General features: G+C 42.1%; 1 protein-coding gene across 32 annotated transcripts in view; it reads right to left on the reverse strand.

The window, feature by feature from the left end:
- Positions 1-3,100: 3,100 nt before the first annotated feature.
- The window catches only part of C2CD5 (C2 calcium dependent domain containing 5), an 86,881-nt gene continuing 62,383 nt past the window's right edge, over positions 3,101-27,598 (reverse strand). For 10 of the 32 annotated variants that reach the window (XM_081209812.1, XM_081209823.1, XM_081209839.1 and 7 more), the window contains 10 exons: positions 23,339-23,400; positions 21,639-21,737; positions 20,700-20,789; positions 18,095-18,182; positions 17,073-17,159; positions 9,514-9,555; positions 7,557-7,658; positions 6,444-6,631; positions 5,655-5,801; positions 3,102-4,570 (listed from right to left, as the gene is read on the reverse strand). In XM_081209812.1, coding sequence (XP_081065938.1) covers positions 4,427-4,570; positions 5,655-5,801; positions 6,444-6,631; positions 7,557-7,658; positions 9,514-9,555; positions 17,073-17,159; positions 18,095-18,182; positions 20,700-20,789; positions 21,639-21,737; positions 23,339-23,400 — 1,049 coding nt within the window. In that variant the 3' untranslated portion in view covers positions 3,102-4,426. Of the gene's footprint in view, positions 4,571-5,654; positions 5,802-6,443; positions 6,632-7,556; positions 7,659-9,513; positions 9,556-17,072; positions 17,160-18,094; positions 18,183-20,699; positions 20,790-21,638; positions 21,738-23,338; positions 23,401-27,598 lie in introns of all 32 variants that reach the window. The other 22 variants (XM_081209816.1, XM_081209818.1, XM_081209822.1 and 19 more) reach the window with 9 other exon arrangements.

Below are 27,598 nucleotides of genomic sequence, written 5' to 3' on the forward strand. Positions count from 1 at the left end.
ACCTCTTCTGAAGGCTGGGGGGGGGGACAAGGGCTTTTCTTCCCACCCCCAGCATTTTAAAATCGCCCCGGGACAGCGGAGGACTTCTCCGCTGTCAGGGTGATTTAAAAGCCCCTGGGAAGGCAGGCAGGAGGGACAAAGACTTTTGCCCCCCGCCAGCCTTCAGAAGAGGTCCTGGACCTCTTCTGAAGGCTGGCGGGGGCGAAAGTCTTTGCTCCCCCCGCCTGCCTTCAAAAGCTGTCCGGCCAAGGCTTCGCGGACCTCTCCGCCAGCAGCGGCAGCGCTGCCGCTGCTGGCGGAGACTTGCCGGCATGCCGAAGCCTGCGCGCGCTGACATCAGCGCGCCCAGGCTTCGCAGATCTCTCCTGCCTTCAAAAGCCGTCCGGGATAGCGGGAAGCGCTTCCCTGCTATCCCGGACTGCTTTTAAAATGCTGGCGCTGGGGAGCAAAGCCTTTCGGGCCCCGCCAGCCTTCCTGGACCTCTTCTGAAGGCCGGAGGGGGGGGAAAGGCTTTGCTCCCCACCGCTAGCATTTAAAAGAGGTCCCCGGAGATTTCCCTATGGGCTTTCGTCTTGCGAAGCAAGCCCATAGGGAAATTCGTTTTGCGAAGCGCCTCCAAAACGGAAAACCCTTTCGTCTAGCGGGTTTTCCGTCTTGCGAGGCGTTCGTCTTGCGGGGTACCACTGTATTAAAACAGCAGCAGCAGCAGCAGCAGCAGCAGCAACTCTCTAGCGGCAGTTGTGCCTTTAGGCATAAGAAATCTTTGACAAGCTTCAGAATCTCCTTTAAAAGGTTTGTTCTCTTGAAAGTTCACAACCGCATGCAACACTTTCATCATCAATCTGCCTATCACAGTCCTCTCCCTCACACTGCTGTTAAAGGCTTGAAGAGAGAGCATGTATTTAGCCGAGACTCAGGCTTGTTGTAACAACAAGGAAAACCACTGTGTTCAGAAGTTACAGGGTTATCCAATAGTTGCTTTGCACTAGTGGAAAGCACTTTCCCCCTACATTGGGGGATGGGACACCTTTATCAGATCAAGGGCCACATTCCCTTCTGGGCCTTTCAGGGGCCACATGCCAGTGGTGGACAGGGCAAGAGTCAAAAGTGCTCAGAGCCGTAAACATGAATTTTACCTATAAGGCTAAGTTTCTCCGCAACCAAACACCCCTCTCTACCTTCTGTCCAGGCAAGCGGAAGACATCATCCGAGTCCAAGGACAGGTTCCATTCAGGCAAAAACAGTCAAGGAGGATACAAAGTGAGAGGTGTGGCTAAGCAGGCCCAGAGAATGTCCCAAGGGCCAGAAAGAGAGGCCTGAAGGGCATTGGGTTTCCATATCCCTGCTCTATATACTGGTGACCATCCCTTCCCTACCACCCTCTGTGACATATCTGAACATGTTTTGGAGGTTTCTCTAATCTTTCCAGGACGCGGGTGGCCCTGTGGTCTAAACCACTGAGCCAAGGGCTTGCCGATCAGAAGGTCGGCGGTTCGAATCCCTGCGATGGGGTGAGCTCCAGTTGCTCAGTCCCAGCTCCTGCCAACCTAGCAGTTTGAAAGCATGTCAAAGTGTAAGTACCGTATTTTTCGCCCTATAGGACGTACTTTTCCCCCTCCAAAAATGAAGGGGAAATGTGTGTGCGTCCTATGGGGCGAATGCAGGCTTTCACTGAAGCCTGGAGAGCGAGGGGAGTCGGTGCGCACCAACCCCTCTCGCTCTCCAGGCTTCAGGAAGCTATCCGCAAGGCTTGGGAGAGCTGCGCGACTTCGAGCAGCTCTCCCACGGCTAGCGGAAAGCTGCCTGTTCTGGGGGCTGGGGTCGGGGGAAGGTCGGGCTTCCCCCGCCCCAGCCCCACACCTGGGGGGGGGAATAAAAAAAATCCTTTATTTTCCCCCAAAAAAACTAAGTGCGCCCTATGGGGCGAAAAATACGGTAGATAAATAGGTACCGCTCCAGTGGGAAGGTAAATGGCATTTCCGTGCACTGCTCTGGTTCGTCAGAAGCAGCTTAGTCATGCTGGCCACATGACCCAAAAAATCTGCGGACAAACGCCAGCTCCCTCGGCCTGTAAAGCGAGATGAGCGCTGCAACCCCAGAGTTGTTCGCGACTGGACTTAACTGTCAGGGGTCCTTTACCTTTTTCATTTTTTTACTAACCTTTTCAGAGGAGACAAGGGGAGCTGAAGTGGGTAGAAGGGACTGGTGACAACTAGGTGAAAGGAAGTGTTTTCTGCCAGTGCAAAGGCGGTATTGGATGCAGACCACAATAATTAAGTCTCAAATATTCTGCCATTAGCTCTGGCTCCAGCTACTATTGGCCAGAGACCAGCCCCCAGTAGTTTGCACTTGCTTGCCAGGAGGTTAAGAAGAACAGCCTGTGCCTTCGGTTGAGCATTCATTTCCCCACAGCAACCAGTGGAGATGGAGGTCGCCATTCCCGTTTTTGTATGTTATCTAACACAGGCTGGTAAAAAGTTACTGCCAAGTATGGTGGATGTTAAAGCAAAGAAAACGGGGGTTCCCATAGGACTAGAATGAAAAATAGCTTTCATATGTCAGGCTATTTCCTCTATTTCCTGGCATAACTTCAGCGATTGAAAAAATAGAATAGGCAAGTGGTATGACAACAGTACACAACATCGATTTTTAGAAGTTAGAAATGAATTAAGATAAAAGAATCAAGAAAACTGAATCTGTGTCAGCTTTCAAGAAGTCACCAACTCCATCTAGTATGCCAGCTGAGACCCTACTTGCTGGATGTCACTCACAGAACTTTGAGGGGGGGGCTCATTTAATTTTTCTGTTAGTGCACCTGTTGGTTACCTTCTACAACCTGTGAGAATCTAGCAGTCAGTATGTCCTCAACGTATCTCTGCAAAGCAGCTCCAAGGACTGTGTTCCACAATTGCTTCTAGCTATTTCTACAAAAACCAATAGATACTGAGAGATGTGGTTATAGACCCATTGTAATTAAGGGGCCTAAATTCATTAATTTCAGTGGGTATTCTCTGAGCATGATGAATGCAAAATATACAACTGATATAACCCACCCAAAAATCGTTGCATGCTTACCTCCTCACCACCTCTCCCAAATAGCAAATCAGGATTATCTTTTTTTTTTTTAAGAAAGAAGCTTTATTATGCAAATAGGAATGTGATTTTCATCATTCTCATTTACAACGGAATCTCTGAAATGGACAAATAATAGATAATTTCTGTACCTAGATCTAGCAAAATGTCATCTATTTACATTCAAGTTTACATCTTTTCTTCAAGTTCCACACTGGAGGCCATCAAAAACACTTCAGCTGGGCTCCTATATGGCCATGAGTGAGGGAAGAAGTGCACCCACAGGTTTTCAAAGTTTTTCCTACAGCTACTCATCAGTTGAAGAGGCAAGCCAGTTTTAATAAAAGTGGCATGCCTGTTCAGCCAAGTGATTGCTGCCACAGAAACTTTCAAAACGTATTTCATGCTTTAGCATGCATTTACCTCCCCTATCCACGCATGCAAGTGTCTAGGATTGCATCTGTTAATAGCAGTTTCTCAGATCTATGGATTGTTATATTCTATCAAATCCCTCTGGGTGTGTCTAATCCTCTGTTTACTGCAGCAATCCTCATCTTCCTAGGTACCATATTTAACACCATCTGTGAGTGGTGGCCTTTCTAGAATACTACTCTTTCTCCAAGTTTCCTTGTATTTGCAACCTGTGAAATCCAAAGCCATGATTTCCTCTTCAGACGCAGCTAGGATTTCAAGACTTCAGATAGCAGATTTTCATCTACCGCTATTGTTCCAATAACATAAAATGTCAATAGTTATCTGAACCAGTTATTTTATCATAATTCTATTTAGCAATTTAAAATAAAAAATGTACAATAGAAAAATATTCAATAGTTCACAAACATGAAAAAACATATTTTAACATGCAGCTACATCCAGTCTGTCCAGTTCATGTGGGCGATGATTGTCACTAGTTCCAAAAGCTATGTTTACTTTGCATGTTGCGTATTTGGCAGTGCTGTTGGAACCAGCTTTTCCTTTCTCAAAACACATGGAGAGATTTGAATTTCTCAGCTATATTCCAGTTGTAATATAAATCCTCTATTCCTCCCTCTGAGAATGAGTAACATTTGTTTCTGATAGCTTCCAAGTAAGATTTTTTTTGTTCTGGCCCTATAATATACAGGGCGATATCCTGATGACTTCAGTTCTGATGAACATCTGCTATTTTCAGTTCTTCCTTTAGACAGATGTTCTTTTGTGTGCACAGGGGCTCTTACGAAATCTGATGGACAGTATGATTGCCTCAAGACAGAGCAGTCCTTAATATAAGGAGTGTTGCTGATTGAAAAGAAACAAATGAAAGCCATGGCATCTGACACTTTGAAGATAACCTCGAGGTATAATTAAATCCATTTCACTTCTTCATGTTGTAACTTACGGCATCTTTTGAATTGGTAGGTTGAGAGCCATTTGTGGAGAGCTGGTTTGCTGCTCCTTCCAATTCCGATTCACGTATAAAGATTACTGCATCTCCGCTGACGTTTATTAGGCACTGTGCCTGCAAAGACAGAAAGCGGGCATCCAGTTATATATCTTGTAGATTTTAAACAGAATCTTATTGTTTACACAGGACTTTAAAATGCGCAAAGAAATTCCTGCTGCCGGACAAGGTCTTTGTACCTCTTTGCTGCCAGAAGCAGCCAAGTGCTGACAAAAAGTTTACAGATGAGCAGCTGCAGCAACGCTAGCAGAGAAGGAGCTTTCTGCAGATGGTTACAGCAGAGGCCAAAACTAGTAGTACTAGAGATTCAGAGGCTTCTGATCACACAGATGGTTTCTGTGTGAAATGGCCTGAGTAAATAATTATTTCCTCTCCACCTACACCAGCTCATTTTGTGAATATAGGGCCCTCCCTAAAAGCCCCAACAAATAAACATTTGTTTTTCTTCAAGCTAAGGATGCTCAGCCTTTTCAGCCTGACTTTTCATGTGTTTCCATTTCAATTTCTTTGAAAGCTGACACAGCAGAAGGCTACAAATTGACAATTCGCCAACGTCCTTTTTGGAATGGTACACAATGTTCAAAAGGCCTTTGGATCCCAGTGCAATAAATGCAGTTGTTTCCTTTTTATCGGGATTTAAACCTCCTGTCCTTAAAAAGTGGGAATATTATATATATATTTTACCAAAACTGTGATGTTTCTTGGAAAATGCAGTCCTCCATTCCCTGTGCATCTATTGTGACTTCACACACAAAAGGAGCCAAATCATGCAGCCACGTTTATTAGCCAAGAATTCCAGTAGCTACAAACAAATGAAAAGTCTAATGGCTCCATTTTAAGGTCTAGGGGCCGTCACAAACCCTTTAGAGAAGGGGTGGGGGACCCTTTTGGACTTGTGAGCCAGACTGTCATCTGCCCCCACTCCCGAGTGCCAACTTTTGACAGGTGAGTGGGATAACCCACCTGTCAATCACTTGACATGGTGTGATTAACAGGTAGGCTGTTTTCTTAGCAGGAGTTCTTGACTGATTAGTCAGTAGAACCTTGCCTGGATGCCAGTACATTGCAAATGCTGTCAGGCTTCTCTAGTCCCTGACTGTTTATGTGCAGACATACAGTGTTCTCTTCAAGCACCATTTACCTGGTTTTTGTTTGGATTCTCCATGAACACGCACTGCTTCATGATGTAAGAGACAACGGCATTTCCCCCGAGAGCTGCCACGTGAGCCCTTACCATTGCAAAGACCTCAGCAATGAATGCATGCAGAAAACCGCTTACACCGCCCTCCTATAAAAACACACCAACACGCATTTTAGTGGAAAGGCACTAGTAAAACCATCCCCATCCCCAACAGTAAAGAACTTACTGTTCTTTAGTTTCAAATTTATTCTAAACAAGTGAAAACTAATCAACAGTTGTTCCAAAAGAGTTGTGTTGTTTTTCTCAGTCTTCTAAAGCATCATTCAGAGTTAACACATACTTTGAGAACTACTACTTCAAACCTCCAAGTAAACAGTCTGATTTATCAGCAAAAAAGCAATGAAAAACCACAAACAGCATTCAAAACCATACAAGGAACAGATGGGACTGTGCGACAATTTGCTTAGGCTCCCAAAACGTTTGCTGTTATTGTTGCCTTATCTGCATATTTTTCAAATTATCTAGCAGAGCTATACTGTGGATCTTTTCTGCAAACACACAATCAAGGGCTGGGTTAATCTGCTAAAAAGAGCACAAAATTCAACTGTGCATTGGATTTTACTTATAGTGAAGGTATATGGAGATACGATAATCTGGAATCTGCTCAAGCAAGATTTATGCCCTTTTTCTGTTAATTCTGAATTGCTGAATCTCTTGCACCCAGCATAACTAAAACCCAAGATCAGCCATGTTAGCCATGAGAGAAAGGCGAACTCCAGCGCAGCTTACCTCACGCAAAGAAGTGGTTTCTCGTATAAAAAACATGTTGATTATTCCAAGGTATTTGGTTATTTTTGCCCCAGCGATGAAAGAAAGAGGTGTCATCTTAACAACTGGCACAGTGGAACTCATGCCGGATGAGCCAGAACGACGGGATTGTCCTTCTGTCAATGGACTTGGCTTGTCGAATGAAATGGCTACAAATGGCAGAAGGGAGGAAGGAAAGAAGGAAGAGACAGAGAATGACTACTCAATATATGGACGGGTTGCATCGGTAGCTCCAACAAATTTAAGCCTTCTTCATGGTTTCCACATAGCTTGGTGACAACATTCAGCTGCCCGTGATGCTCAGCCATAGAAAAGAAATAACCATGCAGCACATGCAAACGAGAGACAAAAAGCTTGAATGGGATTTAATTTTGGAAGAAGAGTAGCATTCCTGCAAAAGAAAACACTGAGGCCAGCAGCTGCACATACAAATGATCAGTTATAAAGTGAAGACACAGGTAGTGCGGAGGGAGGGAGGGAGTGGTTGGGAAAGGTATCACGATTTGGTAAAAATTTCTGCTAGAGGGAACGACAAAAAGTCTACAGGAAAGAGTGTGAAAGTTGACACGTTTCTCCAGTCCAGCATTTTTCAAATTTTGGACAAATTCTTCATTGCTGTCAGCTTCCAGGTAAATCTTCATCTTGGGTAACTAAAGCAAAAGTCATACCTGCAGCCATTGAACTACTTAAACAAAAATTAAAAACTCACCACTTTGTAATTCAGTGATTGCTGCCACAAATATCATGCAGGTGATCCTTGCATAGTCTGAAGAATTTCACTGATGTATACATACACTTTCTGCCACACTGTATGTATACCTTTTAGTTGTACAATTCACAAGCCTATTTATCACCTATATATTTACTGGCAGTTTACTTTTGGAGCACAGAACAATGTGCTCCAAAATCAACCTGGCATTAATGTTTTCAAAAACAGACGCTCTATGTCTGCAGCTTTCACACTCGGACACTGATTTTGCAATGCCACTACTGGGTAGGAAGCTCCACCGTTTGCCACTGAAAGATCAGAACTACGCTTCCAATGATCAGAATGTGGTAGAAATGACCGCCTACTTGTCTTAATTGATCCACGCCTTATGGTCTGAGCTTTCAGTTTAATGAATTCTATCCAGCTGTTGCATCTGTCTGCAAAGGAACTGTAATCAACTGATGTTGCTGGAAACACAGACAGAAAAACAAAAGGAAAAACAAAGGAAAAAAATATGGGTGATGCCCCTTTGCCCATTGCAGTGCTCCTTCTGATGAATCAATTATCTGCATCCAAGAATAAGTGGTTTTCCAAGAAAACACAGTGCTTGCCTCTGCTTGGACATTACCGGTAGGACGTGATTCACCTACGTAGTATGAACATCTAGAAACATCATCCCTACGAAAATGCATACATATCTTGTTTTATCCATTTCTGCAGCAGTGAATTCAAAAGAGTACCTGCTGCCATAAGACTGCCTTGCAGTTTACTGTAACAGTGCTTTCAGAGTGCTTGACAGTGCTTCAAGAGACGCCCTTTTGGCAACTCTGATGATTCTGTGAATTATGTCCAACATTTCTGAAAGTTACAGTGCTTGGGATCACTATGGAGGCTTCTACAAGGCAGCACAAATTGAGCCTTCTGCTGTATGACGATCAGCAGGAAGATACTGCACAAGTACCTTCCACTTCCCAGATACACCAATCTCAGGCACTGGTCCAGAGCAGAGACTAGACAGGTCCCACACAAACTGCCTATGGGAGTCTGCAGGGCCACCAGCAGGGACTGCAAGGAAGCAGAGGTTACATGAACAGATCCACACAGTTGCTGCAATTTGCAAGAACTAATTGATCTGGAGGATCACTGTGACTGTACAAATCATGGCACCAGTGTACATGGTCCCCACAAGCTGTTTCGTACAGCTCTCTCTTCAATGTGATCCCTGCTGGGTGAGTGCTTGCTGGCTGCAGTTTGAATGGGGTCTGCTGACTGTCTGAACCAGTGTGAAGTGCTCAGTGTTGTGATATGTTTAGTTAATGAATACATCATGAAATGATCTGTACTGGACAGATATAAGTGGTGTGAAATACCCAGGTAACATGATGTTGTGAATTCAGGTGCAAACAGTAGTCAAATGGGACAGAGTCATTCAGCTCTGAGCACATATTTTTAAATATAAAGGATATTTTCACTATAATAAACAAAATAACTGGCACAGGGCTGCATGAATGAGGGAACTCCCATATAGTGTCCTTCGGATATCACACCTCACCCTCAACAGCATCCATATTAGACAAATCTTTTAAACAAATAAATGAAAAGTATTTGCACCCTTTTGGCAACAACTTTGATGTTTTGAATCCAACACCTGGGGTGCCTTGCATGGCCACTCAAACTCTTAAACCCAAGATTATGAGCTTCCCGGACAAGCTCACTAGATCAAAGGTTCAGCAATTGTTTTCAGCTTTAATTTAAAAATCACAGAACTCCTCCTGATAAGCAGGAAATAAAATATACTGCAGGTAAGCCCCTGTTTGTGCTGTTGAAACACCTCTTCCTTTTCAAGATCGTTACCCTCGCAGTGAAAATTGAAGGTTTGGTCCCCTCCCCCCAGATTACTGAGTATTCCTAGGCAGGCACCAAGACTGGTATCAAGAATTCCACAGCAGCATGCATTGTTTATGTATTAACTGATCTTTAGTTCCATCCCCTTCCAGTCCTCCGTAAAAAAACAACAACTGAGGAATTCAATATAACATTAAAGGAAGATGAAGAACTGAACAACCAGTTATTCTGAAAATTGTTCTGGAAGACAAAGCGACAATATAAGACCACCCGTCACTTCTATTTCTAGCTATCCCTAATGTATATAAAAATACTTTGATGAGCATATTCAGATATCAATAAGCCACATCAGAGCTTGCTTTCCAAGGCAACTGGTACATACTTCCTGAATGCTTGAAGCCACATCCCAAGTGTACCCCCAACAGAGCCAGGAATGCATCCCCTGTTCTGGCTTATAGCTAAATCAAGGAAACTCACCTCTTTGGACAGCTGTGTGGGAACTTGCATTCTCCAGGTCCTCTAATAAGACAAAATGAATTCCACTGATATGATATAAGAAACATTAACTATATTAATACAGATTTTTATTTCATGTCAATTTTAAAGTGAGTAATCTGCTAGAGAAATCCCTGTGTTGTGTTTTCTGGTTTTATTTCACACAACATTAACTTTGCACAACCTATTGTTCACAACAGAATACAGTAAACTTTGTACTACATTCAAGAGGGACTGATTTTTCTTGGCAAAGCGTGTTTGGATATCACCTTAAAAAGATTCTCTTCTAGTTCTATGGGCTTCCATACTTAGAAGGCTCTCTGTTTAAAAATAGCAAGGGATTGCAAATCTGAACTACAACTACTAAAAAAAAAGCATGTAGTCTGCGAAGTTACTACATTTACTCCCTACGCTCCATAGAACCTAAATGTATAGAATGGCGATGCAAGAATAAGGATTAATGCTCAACCTAACATGGAGGATTAACATTGATGGAATAGGCAGCTAAACTGAAAAAGCAGAGGGAGCAAGGATTGATAATCACAGATAGAAACAGAATAAACGATAGAATGATGCACTTATGCATGTAAGTTTTAAAAGCAGAGGCTAAGTTCTAAAAATCTTGGAAAGAACGGAGTCTAAATATCTGACTTAGCCATTTTGCTCCCCTGCAGAACCCAAGACTGAGCCCAACAGAAGAAAGAAAGAAAGAAAGAAAGAAAGAAAGAAAGAAAGAAAGAAAGAAAGAAAGAAAGAGAGAGAGAAGGGAAAATCTTTGTTGCAACTACAGTATGTAAAATTGACCCCACTAATTGGTGGGGAAATTTTAACAGCTAGTACAAGTTTTTGACACAGATTAAATTTATAAGGTGCGTAACCTTTTAAAAATTGTACATGATAAATATTAAAATTTGTGAGTTTCTCTCACAAAATTTTTGTCAGCGAAAGATCACAAGGAATGCTTTTTACCTCTCAGAACTTAAAGCGGAAGCTGAGCATGCCGAACTCTTCTCTTTCTAAGTATCCCAAATGTTGGGAGCCAAATTACCTCTGTGAACTCTACCATAAGTGCATGGTATAATTACAGAACTGAAGCTTTAATATATAATCACAAATGCAAGGCTGCTGATAATTCCTGGACTTTTGTGAGCAGAATCTGGGATTCCTAAGAAACAATCTATTTCTTTATATCTACAGTGGTGCCTCGCAAGACGAAATTAATCCATTCCGTGAGTCTCTTCGTCTTGCGGTTTTTTCGTCTTGCGAAGCACGGCTATTAGCGGCTTAGCAGCTCTTAACGGCTTAGCGGCTATTAATGGCTTAGCAGCCTTAAGAAAAAGGAAACAAACTCGCAAGAACTCGCAAGACGTTTTGTCTTGCGAAGCAAGCCCATAGGGAAATTCGTCTTGCGGAACGACTCAAAAACCGGAAAACTCTTTCGTCTTGCACGTTTTTCATCTTGCGAGGCATTCGTCTTGCGAGGTACCACTGTATACTGTATCTGCCTTTCTTCGTGGGGTAAGGGACTTTTATGTCCTGCACTGCTACCTAATGCTCCCCCTTCATAGCTTCTAGGCTTCTCTTCTTCCCGTATGAATCCTCCTATTACTGAATCCTGACTCTGCTATAACTCTCCACTTTCCACTAAAAGTGCCACTCCAAGCAGGGTGCCCAATTCTAAGCCCTCATCACCACCATCATTGTTTCATACCCTGCAGTTTCATCACATGGTTCAAATCTGCTGAACTGTTTCTTTCCTATGCAGTTCCTCTTCTCTTTCAAACATGATCTTTATTGTTCATTTCTGTTTTGTCCTCAGTCAGGTCCCTTTGATTGAGTCTTGTTTTTAGAAGCCTAGCATGGGGTGTACTCATTTTTAGCCAAGTAATTTATTACTCAAACTCTTCTGTAAGAACTGCAGGCTAACAATAGAACATTTAAAAAAAGCCTACCTCAACTGTTTCTAGCAATGGAGGCATGTGCCCTGACTGGCATGTATCCAATTATCTTTTGCATTGTTATCATTTCTATACCACATTCTTTCTTCTTCTGAGTCCAACAGACCCAAAATTAGTTATGTCTTGTTCAAATGAAATAAATTCTAATCCTGGAAGCTTGTGTTTACCTTCATAATATTTAAGAGAGCTCATCATAATTATTTTCAGATGAGCTCTCTTATTTTCAGAACTTTTCACCAGGGTGCTGACATCTGTAAGTTGGTCTATCAGTTCACAGGGCAGCAAGATTGATAGGAATCCAAAAGGTGACTACATTTGAACTCCCTGGCTTAACCCATGATCTGCCACATATTCATCCCACACAAACTAACCCATAATAGTGTAGACTACAGAACCCTAGAAGCATGAAACAAGAATGACCAAGGTACACCAGGCTCAAGAAAGAACTGAAATTTTGTTAATGGTCCTCAGGTAAGCATGCAAAGAAGAAACTGGAAAATTGCCAAAGAAGTATATGTTTGTAATAAAAGAACAATCAGCCACAAGTCTGAACCTCACAAAACTTCTGGAACTTACTCACTGACATATCATATGCTGACATCTGTTCTAGCATGAAAAAGCCACAAGTTTCTCTCATCAGATTTCTAAACACTGTATAAAGGCTTCCACTAAGCAAAATCAGACTGAAGACAGATAGCAAGTTTTGTTTTTGTGTGTTGCTGTTTACTGCCATGGTTGTCTCTGATCAAACAAGTTTTGCAGGTTTATGAACTGCTCTGGTTTGCCATGGCTAACTGTGGGGAAAGCATACACATAGCACAGGCAACCATGGCTCTAATAAACTATTTTCAACACACACACCCAAATGAAAGGATGTCTCCAGCCCCAGACTATCAGCCTTATTCTGCTCTCCAAGGTGCTGATTTTGCAAAGAGCACCATAAAAGCAAACCTCTCAATGCAAAAACGGAGGCAACAACCCCCAGAACGAGGGCTTCATATACGTTACAGACATTAAGTTACATGAATATTTCATCCGATTCATTTCATATGATTGTATACAGTTCTCTACTGAGAAACTTTTATATTCATTCTGAATAAAAAATCCTCCCTAGTCATTATGTAAGCAGCATTTTAAAATATCTCTTTATATTTTATGTATATTCTTGTCATTGGGTGCTGGCTATCTAACAAGCTTTTCCAGGTGTTCAAATGCTGCTCTGCTAAAGAAAATCTGGTTTGATTACTATGGGATCAATGCAACACAATCTGTTACTACAGTTTAAATCAAGTGTCAGTGAACCAATTTTTGCCTGAGAGCCACATCCCCCCTTGGCCAACCACCTGGAGGGCTCAAACCACCAGTGGGTGCAGCTAGGCACCTTGTGGCAACCTCTCCCTATGTTCATTTATGGAGCATCAGCTGCCTTGAGGCAGTGGATCCCAATAAAGCCAGCCTCCCTCATCCCTCGCTTTTCCCAACAGTAAAGGAGACAAAAGACATTAGAAACCACTGCTTTGAGCAGTTGCTGAAGATAGAGGTAGGCAGGATATCACAAGCAGCAGAGACAAATGGTTTCCCAATCTCCTCTGATGCTTTCAAAGAGCTGCCCACCTTCTCCTTTGCCTATGCTGAAAGCAGCTGTTGCCAGAGGCAGTGCTCTGACTGTCACTTTTAGACAGTCATAGACAAGTTGGCAGACTGGTGGATTGAATCTGATCCGTGGGCCACTGGTTACCTCAACATGGTTGAAGTATTATCTACAAATCAATGTAAATCATGTCAGTTCTTTATGGAAGAACATGGTTTAACTACACTATTTCACTAACTTAATCTGCACTTCTGTCAACCATAAAAAGGTTATGTTTCAGCCCAGGCTGGAGAATCTTAAGCCAGGAGAATAAATTTCCTCTATTTTGCATGTGTGCCCTTGGCAACTCTTTATTAGTGCAGCTATACACTAGACCAGCACCATCAACATGGGTTATGTCAACTAGGGCTCATTTTATCCACATGACAGCAGCAAAGCAAAGACTGACACTAAGGGAGCTATAACCAATCCTTGTTGTCTGATGATTGTGCACATATGATGGATGTGCTTGTAAACACAAAATTTGTCATATAAACACTTTGTATTTTTAAGGATACATTTAAAATTGCGTATGAAACAGTGCTAGGTGTGGGGCTTTGAAGAAAGCTAGGAAATACCCTAGGACAACAATGTGATGGGGAGGGGCCATACTAAACACACATCAGGTGTTATTGGACTATAGATTTCCTAGACATACATGCCTACTTAGCTAGTGTCAACACACCACAGCAATACTTGCTGTGTGCATGCAACTCTAGAGAAAAGTCATGTGTGTATCTGTGTGAAAAGTCAAGGTTTTTTTCACCTTGATTGTCCCAGTTTTTGCTTCCTGGGGTGGGTTGTTGTTGTTTTTCTTGTAATGTGCAACAATAAATATGCAACAATATGAATAAAGGAATGTTTGCACTTTTATGAAGGTGCATATGTGTTGCCTGTGTGTATGTGTACATATAAAGACTACGTGCCTGCAGTTGTGAATCAATCTCACTTGCCAGATTAATTGGAGTGCAATGCTTCCTGCTTGGTAACAAATTCAGGCTGAAGCCTTCATGAACCCACAATGTACATGGTGCAACTTCAACAGCATAACTCAGGTTAAGGTCTCTCTGTTTTGGAGATACAGGGCCTGTTCACATGCTACTTTTTCCCAAGAATATAGCAGAAATGTGTAACAGGGCTTATGCACACTAGCATTCTTCCCTGCATACTTTACTACATGCAGAACATAATGCTTTAACTAGGCGACAACATGCTTATTTGTATGCAGAAGCTCCCTGATCCTTTTGTAATGATGCAAGTTTGTCTCAAAGCTGCTGGGAGAAAGCAGGGAGGGCAGCAGGCTATTAGTCAAAACACAGGAAAAAACAGGACCTAAGTATTATGGTAACGCAAAACAATATTCCAAGACCTTATGAAAGGCAGGCAGGCAATTGTCCAAGCTGTGTTTTCGTTATAGAAATTGAAAAAACAGGACCTGATCAGGCAGGAATTTTATTTGTAAGCTGCATATACCCCTTTAGCACCATTACATTAACACTGCACTCTGTGGGGGTTTAGTGAGAATGTAATAAATGTTTGGTTTGTTGATCTATTATTTTGCCTGAAGTGCAAATGAACTTAATAATTAAGTTCTCACAGGAGCTCAAGTAAATTATGAATCATAAATCAACTACAGATCTTTCCAAAATAAAGAATTCCCTTTAGAGAATGGGAGGCGTTGATACGAACCTTGATGATCTCACATAAATGCTTGCTGTGTTTCACAGAACATCTATGGTTAATGTTAAACACACTGTTTGCTGACAAGGGAGTAGACTACCCTCTACTGGCCAGCAGTTATTTTACAAATAGGGTCTCCTACTAATCTTTGGAAAAGAATAAGCCAAGTAAGTTAACAACAGTGAAACCCTGCAAGAAGGCCAAGTTTACACAATGAAAGACATGGAATTCCAGAAGATTCTGATTTGTAGAAAGAAGAGGAGGGTGATTTGGTAAACAGAAACTCAGCAACAGGATAGATTTGTAGAAGCATTTGTGTGGTCAATAGTGCGTTGCTCCAGAAGCCTCCTCGCGACATTAACTGTAATTACCTCACTTGGCAATGACCTAGCATAATCTGTAAAAACTGACTTTAGGGATAAGAGTTTCCAGAGGATAGCCATGTTAATGAGTTGCACAGGAGCATTGTTAGGTACTTAAAAGACTTGGGGCACAGGCTTATGACACAAATTTGCAATGTATGTAACATGCAAATATAGGCTCACAAGCAAAGTTTACCTGTCAGGGCTTATTCTGAGCTATGGGCTGCTTATATACATATTAAAATTAAAACAAGAGCCTCTGGGAAAATTAGGGTGGTGGTTGGCTGTGGTCTCCTGGGCATTGCACTTTGGAAGACTCCAGCATCTTGTGGGATTCGGGTCTCTGGGACACTCCCTAATTACACTCCTGATGTTGTAGTAAAAACAAAATGAGTCTTGTTTCATAAAGCATAGTGACCATTCACAAGAGCAGAAATTGGTGGTCACATATCCTATATATCCTGCATTAATTAACTGTGGTAGAACAGATCTAGTCAAGTCCAGATGGAGAAAATTATTTTGTTGCTTTATACCAAAAAAAGTTATCAAAGCAAGCTACAACAATAAAATCCATACAACTAAAATTCATAACAAATACAGTATTTAAAATCTGTAACAGACTAAATGTTATTATCCACAATAATTAATAAGCAAAAATACATTTTCTTCACATAAAATTAACTGATTAAGTTCTCATTCAGCACTTTCCTGCTGGAGCCTCCCTTTGAAGTTCATTTGTTGAACATACACCTTTCAACAGGATGAAACCTCATATATCCAGCAAAGTAGGCTCTTGCCACAAACACCTACACCATGATAAAACTGTTCATCTTTTAATGTATCACAAGACTCTTTGTTGATTCGGGCTGCAATTCTATGCCCACTTACCTTGAAGTAAGCCCACGGAAATTACTGGGACTTGCTTCACAGCAGACATGTATAGTGTTATACTTTTGACCTCCTTACAGATGTGCTATGTTGACTTGAGTAGCAAAACACTTTCACAAGAGAGATGGCATTTCAAATTAGCTTTACAATGTAATGCTAATATCTCTTTTTCTAGGTAGTTATCTGCTTAGACCTCCATCAGTTTAATGCAAAAATTTGGAATATTTATTCCAGCGAGCATTACTCTACACTTACTTATGCCAAATCACATACTTTGCCTCACCTCCCTAGTTTGAATTAATCATTTTGTGGCTCCCCGCTGTGAAGTCTACAACCTCTGTATTAGGATAAAGATTTAGGACAGGCTTCCTCAAACTCGGCCCTCCAGATGTTTTGAGACTACAATTCCCATCATCCCTGACCACTGGTCCTGCTAGCTAGGGATCAGGGGAGTTGTAGGCCAAAAACATCTGGAGGGATGAGTTGGAGGAAGTCTGATTTAGGATGAGGGTGGTGGAACATTTCCTTTCCTTTGCAAAATACCTGGCAAGGCGTATTGTTAGTTATATCTGCCTCTCCAAGAGAAATAATCTACAATATTTACAATTCTTAAAATTCCAAAAAGACTTGATTCAGACTCAGCAAAACCCATCGCTTCAGAGCACATTTTGTAGTTAGATGAACCACCTCATACTGTTCCGAAATGCAGCTGTCTCTAGACTAGAATGGCTGTTTGGCAGCAGCTCAAAGCAGCATCAGAAGAGGAGTAAAAGAAGCGCAAGTTGTTCCTGTTCATTTGCTCCCTCTTCAGCAGCAGCCACCCTGTTTTTAAAAAGAGACTGCACAGCGGACATATTAAGAACATTTTGTTTCGCCCTCCTCACATATCCGGAGAATGAAGTCTATTTGGCAAACAAAAAACTTGCATTGCGTAGCAGGGCTACTTCTAAGGTTGACAAACAAAAAAGGAGCAAGTGGATGGAACACAGGAAGATAAGCATATGGCCTTTTTCTTTAACCAACCTTTTGCTGGCGAGAATTGCTGGGGAGCATGAGGATCAGAAGAAAGCTCCATGGTAAACTGTAGCTGTTCTTCATTGTCTGTAGAAGCTGGCAACAAACACAACAGAAGAAGAAAGGCACAAAAACATTAATTTATTTCTTCTTTACAAAACCTACCTACAAAAACAAAACAAAAAAACCCACAGACTTGGTTGTATCCAATGAAATTGTCCCTTTAGTGCAAGGACTTCTGCCTGCACAATGGGACTTCCTCTTCCTCTCTTCTGCTCCCCCAATCTATTCTGGATTTACTCTGGGGAGAAAAGAAGATGACCTGCTGCACAGTCAGAAGTCATTGTGCTAACAGGACAACTTCGTTAGCAATCCACTGTAGTGGAAAGCAAAGAGATGTTCACTAATAACTACAGTTCACTTAACTGATTAAGTAGTACCAGCAGCTTCTTTCTAAATATGCCCTGAAGACCTGTGCCCCTCTGGAAAAATCACCGGTTAAATTGAGATATCACACCTTAAGGTTAGCCACAGGTATTGCTTCAGTTGATGTTAATTCTATTCCCCAGAGGCATGAACACAGGGCACTTTAATGCAGTTTACTCTCAGGCTCACACCCTGTAAGCCACTGCACACACTACAATTAATCAATCTTAATCAAGGCATGGAATTAAATACATTTGAGTTTCAATCCACCCGCAGCATCTGCATGCATCATCACCAACCCAGTGTGTGTGTGAGCAGCATAAATGTATGATAGTTTCACTTGCTTGTGAAACATGCCACAGCCTGCAAGAAGTAGTTAAAAGCAAACCTGAGAATGATAAAAGCTGCTTGACCGTAATGATTTTAAAGATGAAATATGTTGCAGCAACATTAGGAAAGGGTGTCTAGGCTGCAGTGCTGCACCTAATGACACCCACTTAGGCCCAATTAAATAAATGGGCATCCTGAGATGGCAGTGACAATGAACAATTACAGCACACATAACAGGCAAGAGCTGACAGTTTTAAGTTCCTCAATGTGTTTACCTCTTTGTAATGTTTTTTCTGCAGGAGTTTTAGCTGCTTGCAAAGCTTGGTGTTTGTCAAATGTTATTGCAACTGCTGTAACAGTGACCTGCAATTGTAAATATAACGTTGTCAGGTTTTTATTCCTTAGACTTTATTTCAAAGTTTAAAATTAACCCCATCTACACTTTGGGCAAGGGTGGCGTTGTGGGTTAAACCACAGAGCCAAGGACTCACTGATCAGAAGGTCGGCTGTTTGAATCCCCACGACGGGGTGAGCTCCCGTTGCTCAGTCCCTGCTCCTGCCAACTTAGCAGTTCGAAAGCACGTCAAAGTGCAAGTAGATAAATAGGTACCGCTCCGGCAGGAAGGTAAACGGCGTTTCCGTGTGCTGCTCTGGTTCGCCAGAAGCGACTTAGTCATGACCCGGAAGCTGTCTGCGGACAAATGCCGGCTCCCTCGCCTATAGAGCGAGATGAGCACTGCAACCCCAGAGTCGGTCACAACTGGACCTAATGGTCAGGGGTCCCTTTACCTTACACTTTGGGGAGATATACAGACTCACATCGTGCAAACCTTCACACTTTGCTTTTTAACTTAACCATGGCATTTTTCTTAACTGGTGGTTAATGGAAATCTTCACTTGCTGATCTCAGCAGATGGCATGCTCAAGGGTGAAGGAGCCAACTGGGCTTGAAGAGGTGTTGGGAAGTGCACCTCCACTGGCCCTCAATGGGTGCCAGTCCAAGCTCATTTGACCGCCTGGGGGGGGCAGAGACTTGCCATGAACCAGAACTTTGTGTCTGTGGACCACACCACGTATTTAAATACTGGACATGCCATACAGAGACACATTTGTGTTGGAGGTGACTTCCCTGCTCACCCTCCCTCTGTCCCATACTCTTGCTATGGCCATCAGCTGTCCCTAGTTACCCTCCACATGTTTAGCTGTTTGAGGGGAATTTTTTGCCTTCCTCATCAGTCAGGATGTTTTCCGGCGTTTTTATTGCCAGAACATCTGTTGGTGGGTGAAGGGCACTTGGAAGGAACAGCAGTCATGCGGAGGGTGGGGCGGTGGCTAAGGAATATTGGGGGCATCAATTAGGCCTTGGCCCCAGCTTAGAGGCAGGGCTGCCCGTCACCCATCCAGGTTCTTGGATGAGGCCTTCCTGAAAACGGCCCACATCAGGGTGAACCCCTGATGCCAGGGGACTCCTATGAGCATCCCACAGCTGGTGGGGCTGGGGAGAGAAATATTCAGCAGCAGGCAGGCTGTCCATTTAGGTGATATTTGCCCTATGCCTTGCCAATCCTGGACTCTCATTTCAGGTGCAGTGGGTGCAAGACATGTTTGAAAGCAAAAACTTTTAAGGAACATCATAACCTAATCACTATGGATTGGATCCAACCTAAGGTTGCACTTGATCTTGCCTTCTTTTTAGGGTTTGTGTGCACTGGACGGAGGTTTCCTCTACCAAGCCCTGCTAGTTTCCACCGATGGAGTGATGCCAGTGTCACTCCACTGGCAGGGAACTCTCTGTTCTGCATGAGAAACATGCAAGTGGGCAGAAGTGCCACAGGCCAGATTGCCAGCAGCCTGCAGAAAGCCCCCAAATGGGGTAGAGGCTGTGGCAGCCTGGAATCTGCTAGATCCAAAACTAGCACCATGGGACAGCATTGGGTCTGATCACTGCACTAGCCCCATGTCTTCCACCCCCAAAATCAACAGAAACTGATGGCAGGTATGACTGTAATAGTCTGAATCCAACTCAATGATCTTTCAATACAAATTACTCCATTGAGTGAGCCTATTTTGATAACTTGTAATTAGAAATAAAGATGCCTGGGACTGTGTAAAGGGAAAATGGTAGGCAAGTAACTATTCAAGGCAATGGTACTTTGTATGGCTGATTTGTGATTTTATAAAACTTCTACTCTGCCTTCCTCGCAAGTTGGCCCAGGGCAGCAAACCACAAAACAGCACATTTTTTTAAAAAAATGTACAAGCATTACAACCATCTGAAAAAGCTTTTAAAATAGCAAAACAGTTTGTATGCAACAATGTAATCATAGTAAGGTTTTGTTTCTGTCAGCATTCCTCACAACAACTTTGAAAGAAAGAAATTTAATTAAACATGATTTCACCATACTCTGGGGCATGGAAAAGTTAGAATGCTAGAATGCAGTCAAACCTCTCATTTAAATACAGCAATTGCTAAAACAGGCTCACAGCATGGCCACACATATTTTAAAAGGAAATGGCAATGAGCACTGCAATTGCATGGAACCACATGAACATTTCTGTGGAGACACATTTAAATTATCAAAGTTATACACTATGTCCAGGGCCTTGCCGAAAACAGCCACATTCTTGAGAATGTGTGTCCTACAGCAACTGAGCAGTGAAAAGGAGCATTACAACTGTCATTCTCCAAAGTATCTTCATAAACTTTGTTTGCTAAGCAGACCAAGCTTTTAAACTCAAAATAGTAAAACTAAACGGTTGGGAAGGAGCTTTCAGCATAACCTGTGTCTGACTTGACCAGCTTTACTTTTTCAAAGTCTGCTCCTGTCACAGATTACTGTGAAGAGCTTCAAATACAAAAAGGCGAACGGACTGGCTTACCTGAATTAATTCATCCTCTGGAAGAGCAACTGTAAAATTTACATGGCACAGACAGCAAGGAATCATAGATCGAAGTTTAAAATACAGGCTCTGTTGAACACAAGAAATTAGTATATATTATGTATCTAGTATGTTCTGAATTGGTGGAAGTCCGGGTTTCATTTCTTTGTAGCCCAATTCTAATTCCCTGCTTCAGCTACATCAGTGTGAGCAGATGCTGCCATCTGCCTTTAAAGTGTGCGTGAATCATTTTGAGTATGCTGTTTTTGGCATACTTGGACCCTTGCCTGTAGTGGTTTGCAAAGATATGTTGGAAAGATTTAGACATTTGGAGATATATATTGCAAATAGGTATGGGGGGACGACTCAGTTTCTTACAGTGGCATTAAAATAGAATTTAAGAATCTCATCTGATGACTTTGCTAATTACTGTATAGTCGCCAACCTTTGTCACTCCATGCTGAATGTGTGGCTTTTGATCAAACTCCAGAAATGCCCGTACAATCTCTGCCACAGGTGTTGTGCTACTACTGGATTTGTATGTTGTCAGTGGTTTTCAGGAATGTAGTTTTGGTGAAAAGCAACCTTCATGTTTTAAAGTAGATAGCTAATGAATCACATACACTCTGGTGTCTTAACAAGAAAGTAGATGTAGACTTGCATTATCTTATGTGCCATTTAACATTTGCATATGATTTCCTGAGACCTAAAGTTGGAATGGACCAAGCTAGCCATCTAGTACAACCCTTTGCTACGAGGCTTTGCCCACTCACTCGCCAGCATTGTCCCATTCAGTATTAGCTTATGAAATCCACTCCAGAGTTTGCCACAAGCAGAAAAGTAGGCACTGAGACATGCCAGAAAAGTAATTCTAGGTACCATCGGCAAAAAAACTTAATAGTCCAAATACATCCATAGTTCCAGCAGCCATTCATTTACCTTGAGCAGATTCTCACAGAGATCATTAAAGGTCTTGTTGAGTGTTTGGTTTGTTAGGGTAACATTATTAAGTCTGGAGACTCTCACTGACGTGAACATCTGAAGCAGAAACAACAAATTAAATGAGTTGCCGTTTAAATATAATTTTATTACAGACCATATAAGTAATTAAGGTTGAGAGAGGTGATGAAGTTTGTTGTTGTTGCTGTTTTAAATCCAGGATAACTTAACACAGATAGAACTTGTCTGCTCCATTTTACAGTACAACTAACAGCTATGAACCTGTGTTGGTATGTGCAAGTAAATTCTATATGTGCTATATATTTATATAATGGAGGGGGCATAAGTTTGTACCAGAGAAGGGAAAGATTAGGAACATAGTTTAGAGTTTAACTTTTAGGTTTGGTTTCAAATATCTGTGAGCTGAAGGTGCAGGGGGGTAGTGGAGAAACCCACTAGCATTTTTCCAGAAAAAATTCACATGGTGCTAAAACAAAACTCAACCTTGATGAGCACTTCTGTGGAGTAATAGTTCATTTGCTTGATGCTGTTAAAACTGTTCTCGATGGGATTACACTCATACCCACACCAGGTTCACAGCTTGAGGACACTCCTAGGTCTGTCACAACAGACCCAAGTTACATCAGTGGCACATAATGTGTTTCACCAGCTTAGGCTGGTGTAGTAACTGGGACCTCATCCATGCTCTGGTAATGCTCCAATTAGACTACTGTAACCTGGTAGATGAGGGTGGGGACATGTTGCACTTGAACACAGCTCAGAAACTAAAAACTGCACAGAACGCAGTTGGTAGGGCACTAACTGAGACTGGTCATCAGGAACAAAACCTCAGCAATATTGAATATTGGCTCCTGGTGCAATTCAAATTGCTAGCACTTAGCTATAATGCCCTATACTGTTTGGGACCCAGGTAAATGGAACAGTAATTACTCCCATAGCAACTTGCCTGTGTACTAAAGTAATATCACCTCCAACTGAGGTGAAGTGGCTGGCAACCAAGGAGAAGAAGGCACATTTAGATGTGGTGCCTGGGCTTGCAGGGCATGCAAACTATTTTATTTGGGGCACCAAATACGTTTCCTCCTCAAATTTTAAAAACGGTATTTCCTGCTTTGTGTGGCTTTTCCCTCACTACAATTTATGTTTTGATCTTATGCTGTATTATTATTATTATTATTATTTGCATCTTTGTAAAGTGCCCTGTAAACCTTTGTTGAAGAGAGATATTCAGGTCCATTCATTCATTTGTTAAGGTTGGTTTCATAGCAGTTCTCATGTCTCATCTTGAGCACAGTTTGCAGAAGCCAATCAATCTCTTTAGCCATCCTCAACATGTTGCCTTCCAGTTGTTGGTGATGGCTGATAAGAGTTGTAATCCAAAACATCTGGAGGGCAGCAGGATGAGGAAGGGGACTCTAGTGGAAGGTGTAAAAATGGCCCTTCTCTGAGTGGAAGGGCACCTTTAGATACAATCCATCGTGCCACCACTGGGCCATAATTTTTGATAAAGAACTGATGGTATGGGGGATCTTGCTCCTATAATTTTTTTACATGGATAATTATTCTTATGAATGCTAAACACTGTGTTAGACACAAATCATTATTTAGGTCTGAGATTATACATTTCAGTATGAAAGAAAAGGCATTTAATTTTTATTTTTGCATGTTTTTTTCTTTACCTGTATATCAGAAGTCCAGTTATTTATACCAGGCATAATTTCTGTGTTGCAGCTATAAAATCCTGCCAAATCACATAAAAGGTATTATTTTTAATATCAGAGAACATTATTATGGTGCTGTGTAACATGATCAGCTTTCAAGTTTTGTGTAGCTAGATTTTCAATTAGCATAATATATCAGAAAAACACAATCCAGAAATATTCTGCACAAATATGTGTGCTAATCCTTAGAAAAAGTAAGAGTACGGAAAGTTTTTAAAATGCAATGTCAGGGCTGGTTCAGCTGCAGGTCAGTACGGAGACTCAGAGCTGAGCAGTAAAATTGATTCTTTATTCAAGGAAACAGAATACAAACAAGAAAATCCTACGCGAGACTGGCCCCACTGAAGAAGTTGCCAGAACTGATGATCTGGGCCTCCTACTTCCCCCTAAGTCTCCTCCCCATCCAGCTGTTTTCCCTGCAGTCTTAAACTCTGCTGGTGATGGGGCCACTACAACCTCTGGGCTTGTCATTCTGCTACATGCAAAATTCTCCAAGTGCTTGGAGACAATGGGGGAGGGGAGCTGCATACAGTAGGACCAGCAGGCTCCTGTGAATCTGTTGCAGCCTCAGCCCCCACCTCCCCTACATCTGCCATTTTCTGCCTCTTCTTCCTCTCTCTCACTCAAGCCTGTTGCTTGTTCAGCATTCAACCATTTTGCCTCCACCCCTTCATCCTCTGACCTGTCTTCCGTGTGCCACCAACATTCCCTGGGTTTGGAGTCTTCCTCTTCTATGGCTTCATTAGAGGGTTTTCCAGCTGCAGCCTCCCACCATTCCTAATTGCCCAGCCAGTCCCAGACATCCCACTTGTGAAAGTGGCCAGGATTACGTATTTTAAGCAACCATGCAGGAAAACAGTAAAAATATGATATGAGCCTGAGATCCCCAACTGGAGAAAGGCCATGATTCGGTGGCACAGGATTTGCTTTTCAAGCAGAAGCTTCCATGATCAATCCCCAATATCTCCAGGTAGGGCTATGGAGAGCTCCTGCCTGAAATCCTGCTGCCAGTCAGTGTCAACCATACTGAGCTACATGGACCAACGGTCAAACTCAATATAAGGTGGTTTGTTTGAAAGTACTTGTAGTCAGATATTTAAAAAAACAACAACTGCAAAATCCAATCAGTTGTTCAGTCTAGGTGACTGAATACAGACTGAATAAGAAGAGACAAATTTTTGATATTTTTCAACTTTCTTGTTCTCATAATTGTAGAGAAAATCATCAAAATACACTTTGCAAAATGTTCGTGAGAAATAAATCCCACTAGCACTCTATAGTGGCTGACAAATTCCACCAGGGGGCACTCCTGGAGCCACAAATGCTCTTAAGTCCATTATGGAATGCAGCAAGAGAAACAGATCTATTCTAGCCTGTATATGAGAAACTGACTACCCAAAAATACTGGAAGGGTTTAAAGGAAGAAAGACGATATTGGAGGGAGGACTACAAAATGATGTATCCAAAGTGTCAAGTGGCTAGCAGATTGTGGACAACTTGGAAGTTGAGAAATGAAAACAAATGGGCACTAAAATATAACAATTATTATGGATGTTGTTGGTAGACTCACTAGCCCATGAAGTGTGATTGTGCAGAATTTATTACTTATAGAATTTGTATTGAATATTTTGACATGACAGTCCTCAAAGCGGTTTATAAACAGCCAATATAAAACTAAGTAACTAAAAGATATTATAAAGGCAATATCCAGAAGGTTTTCGCATTTGTCTCTGCTATTCTCAAGGGCTGTGAAGTGGTGGGAAGGGCAGAATCTTGCTATTAATACAGCTGAGATGCACTGCAGAAAATCATGAAACTGATAAGTTAATGGAAGAACACAGCATTTCAGCACGCTGAGCGCCCCACCCACTGTACCCTTTTTAGTTGTTTGACTTTGAAACCTTTTCTGTCCACTGACCTAAAAGACAGTTCACGGACAGCAGTTTATTCAAGTACAAGTTAGCGGCATCTGTTATTGGACCTGCAGGGCCTCAGACAGTGCAAAGTACAAGTGTGTTTTCAAATTCTGGAGGTTAAGCAGTTTCAAGAGATAAGAGAGTGGGGTGGGGAAATGACCATGACTGTGGAAGAACGTCAGAAAAGCCCAAATGGATCACATCAAATATCCATCAACTGTAGGAAGTATCCTGTTACCAATATCAGTCAATCAAATGCCTCTGGGAAGCCCACAAAAGCATAATATCGGCTTCCCATTGTTGCTCCCCGCCAACTAGTACTGAGACCCTAGCTTAGTGAGCTATCTCATACTGTCTATACACAACCACTGGGCAGAGATGAGAATGGGGTAATCTACATTGACTCCTAGGACTGGCAAGCAGCATGGATCCCTTAGACAGGCCATGTAGAAAATACTGTTCCACTGACCAGGCCAAGAGGAGGAGAGCAAGATCATAGTAGTATTAAATAAGAGGAGCCTGGCCTTCTAGTTTTGTCAGCAAGGTTTCTGCATTCTAAACCTCAGGGTCAAACTCAGGCACTCCCAGTTCCAGCAACAGAACTAAAGGACGCTCCACTGGAGAAAGCACAGTCCAGCTCTGGGTGCAAGTAGGGCTGTCCCAATCTCAGGCTAGTCAGCACTGTTTGTAATGGTATGCAAGACCACTCTATGATTTACTGTGGGCCATATCCACACACACCCACTTTTTGTGACCAAGACCACCCCCAAAGCATAGCGTTTTTAAATTTTAAAAAATTGGTCCCCCATGCAAAAAGGTTTTTTATTACCCGCAAGACATGTCCATTCCCCTGCACTTCATTTTTTACTGACTGCTCCCGTGGATCCCTTTCTGTGACACTATAATGCCAAAGGGTTTTTGTGAGGCCCTGAAAGACTGCCTCAGAACTTGTCCTTTTAAACAAATGCAATTTTATGAACTATAATGAATGATTTAAAATAGTGTAAAACAGCTGCTGGGAATGCCTTTTGGAAAGCAAGCCTTGAGAACTGCAGCTATTACCACAGCCACTTTTACATGCAGCCCCAGAGTTCACCAGGGGTCAGCGGGGCCCTTGGCCTGAAAAGGATTAGCCACCTGTGAGCAAGAATATATACAATTTCTATGAACACAACAGATTTATTAACCAATTGCTCAACAATAATAGGATGGATTCTTAACCAGCAGAACCTTGAATCAATGCTAGGATCCCCTTAATCTGAGCATGTTTAATCACCCTTCAGCAGGTAATATGAAGGCTTTCACCCTTGGGAAACGTCAAGGTTTCTAATTTGTGGTGCCAGCACAAAAAAAGGAAAGTCATCTCTTTTATTTTATAAATCTTAAAAAGTTGTAAGGCGAGTAAAGTGAGCTAATCCAGGGACCAATCACATAAAGAAAAGATTGGTCACATTAGTAGCATTTGGAGAACAGACCTTCAGGGTCACGCTGCAAAGCATGTCAGAAAAGAGTCAACCCTCAACTTGTTCTAATCTGACTCTGTGGACATGTGAAGCTCATCAGGGCACAGCCATTATAAGCAACCCGATATTGAAGGAACAAACACCCACACAACGGCTACTGAAATGCACACAGCTTATTGGTAGATTGTATTGCAGCACCGACCAATCCTTCAACAACTTAGTCGAAAACACAATCATGGAGTCGGGCAGGACTCAAGCACTTCTTTGAGGATTGTGCAAGTTTGGTCTTTCAGCCTTTATCTCAGCCAGTGCCAGAAGAGATAGCATTAGAGAGATACTGTAAATGAATCCACCCTGTTTTAGACAAATATTTAACAAGTGTCCAAGGTTATCAATCCTGTGGAGTTAGATGAGGAAAACAGGCTTAAAACCAATATTGAAGTATTAATTCAGAGCATCAAACTAGCATTCTGAGTTAGGAGACGCCAAAGCAGGATGGAGAAGCACCGGAATGGAATCTGGTTTTCTGTCTGTGGGTTGACAGTATATATATGAACCTCATCTCTCAACCTCAGAAACTTCTCTAATATGGGGGGGGGTAATAATTCTGACCTACATTATAAATTCACTGTAAATCTTACTGAGATAATATCCTTTTCAGAGGGTATTATATTATTCATCTAAAGTCCAGGCTAACAAAAGTGATTCAGATATATAGCATTAAATGTCTCACAGTTTCAGTTCACTTTATGCAAGTAACAGTTCAATCCAAAAGTAAAGGTTCCCCACCCACCTTTGGATGGAACATGTCCAATATACCTGATTACATGGTTCTTCAT

Source organism: Podarcis bocagei, assembly GCF_964188305.1.
Source record: "Podarcis bocagei genome assembly, chromosome: 10".
Taxonomy (NCBI): domain Eukaryota; kingdom Metazoa; phylum Chordata; class Lepidosauria; order Squamata; family Lacertidae; genus Podarcis; species Podarcis bocagei.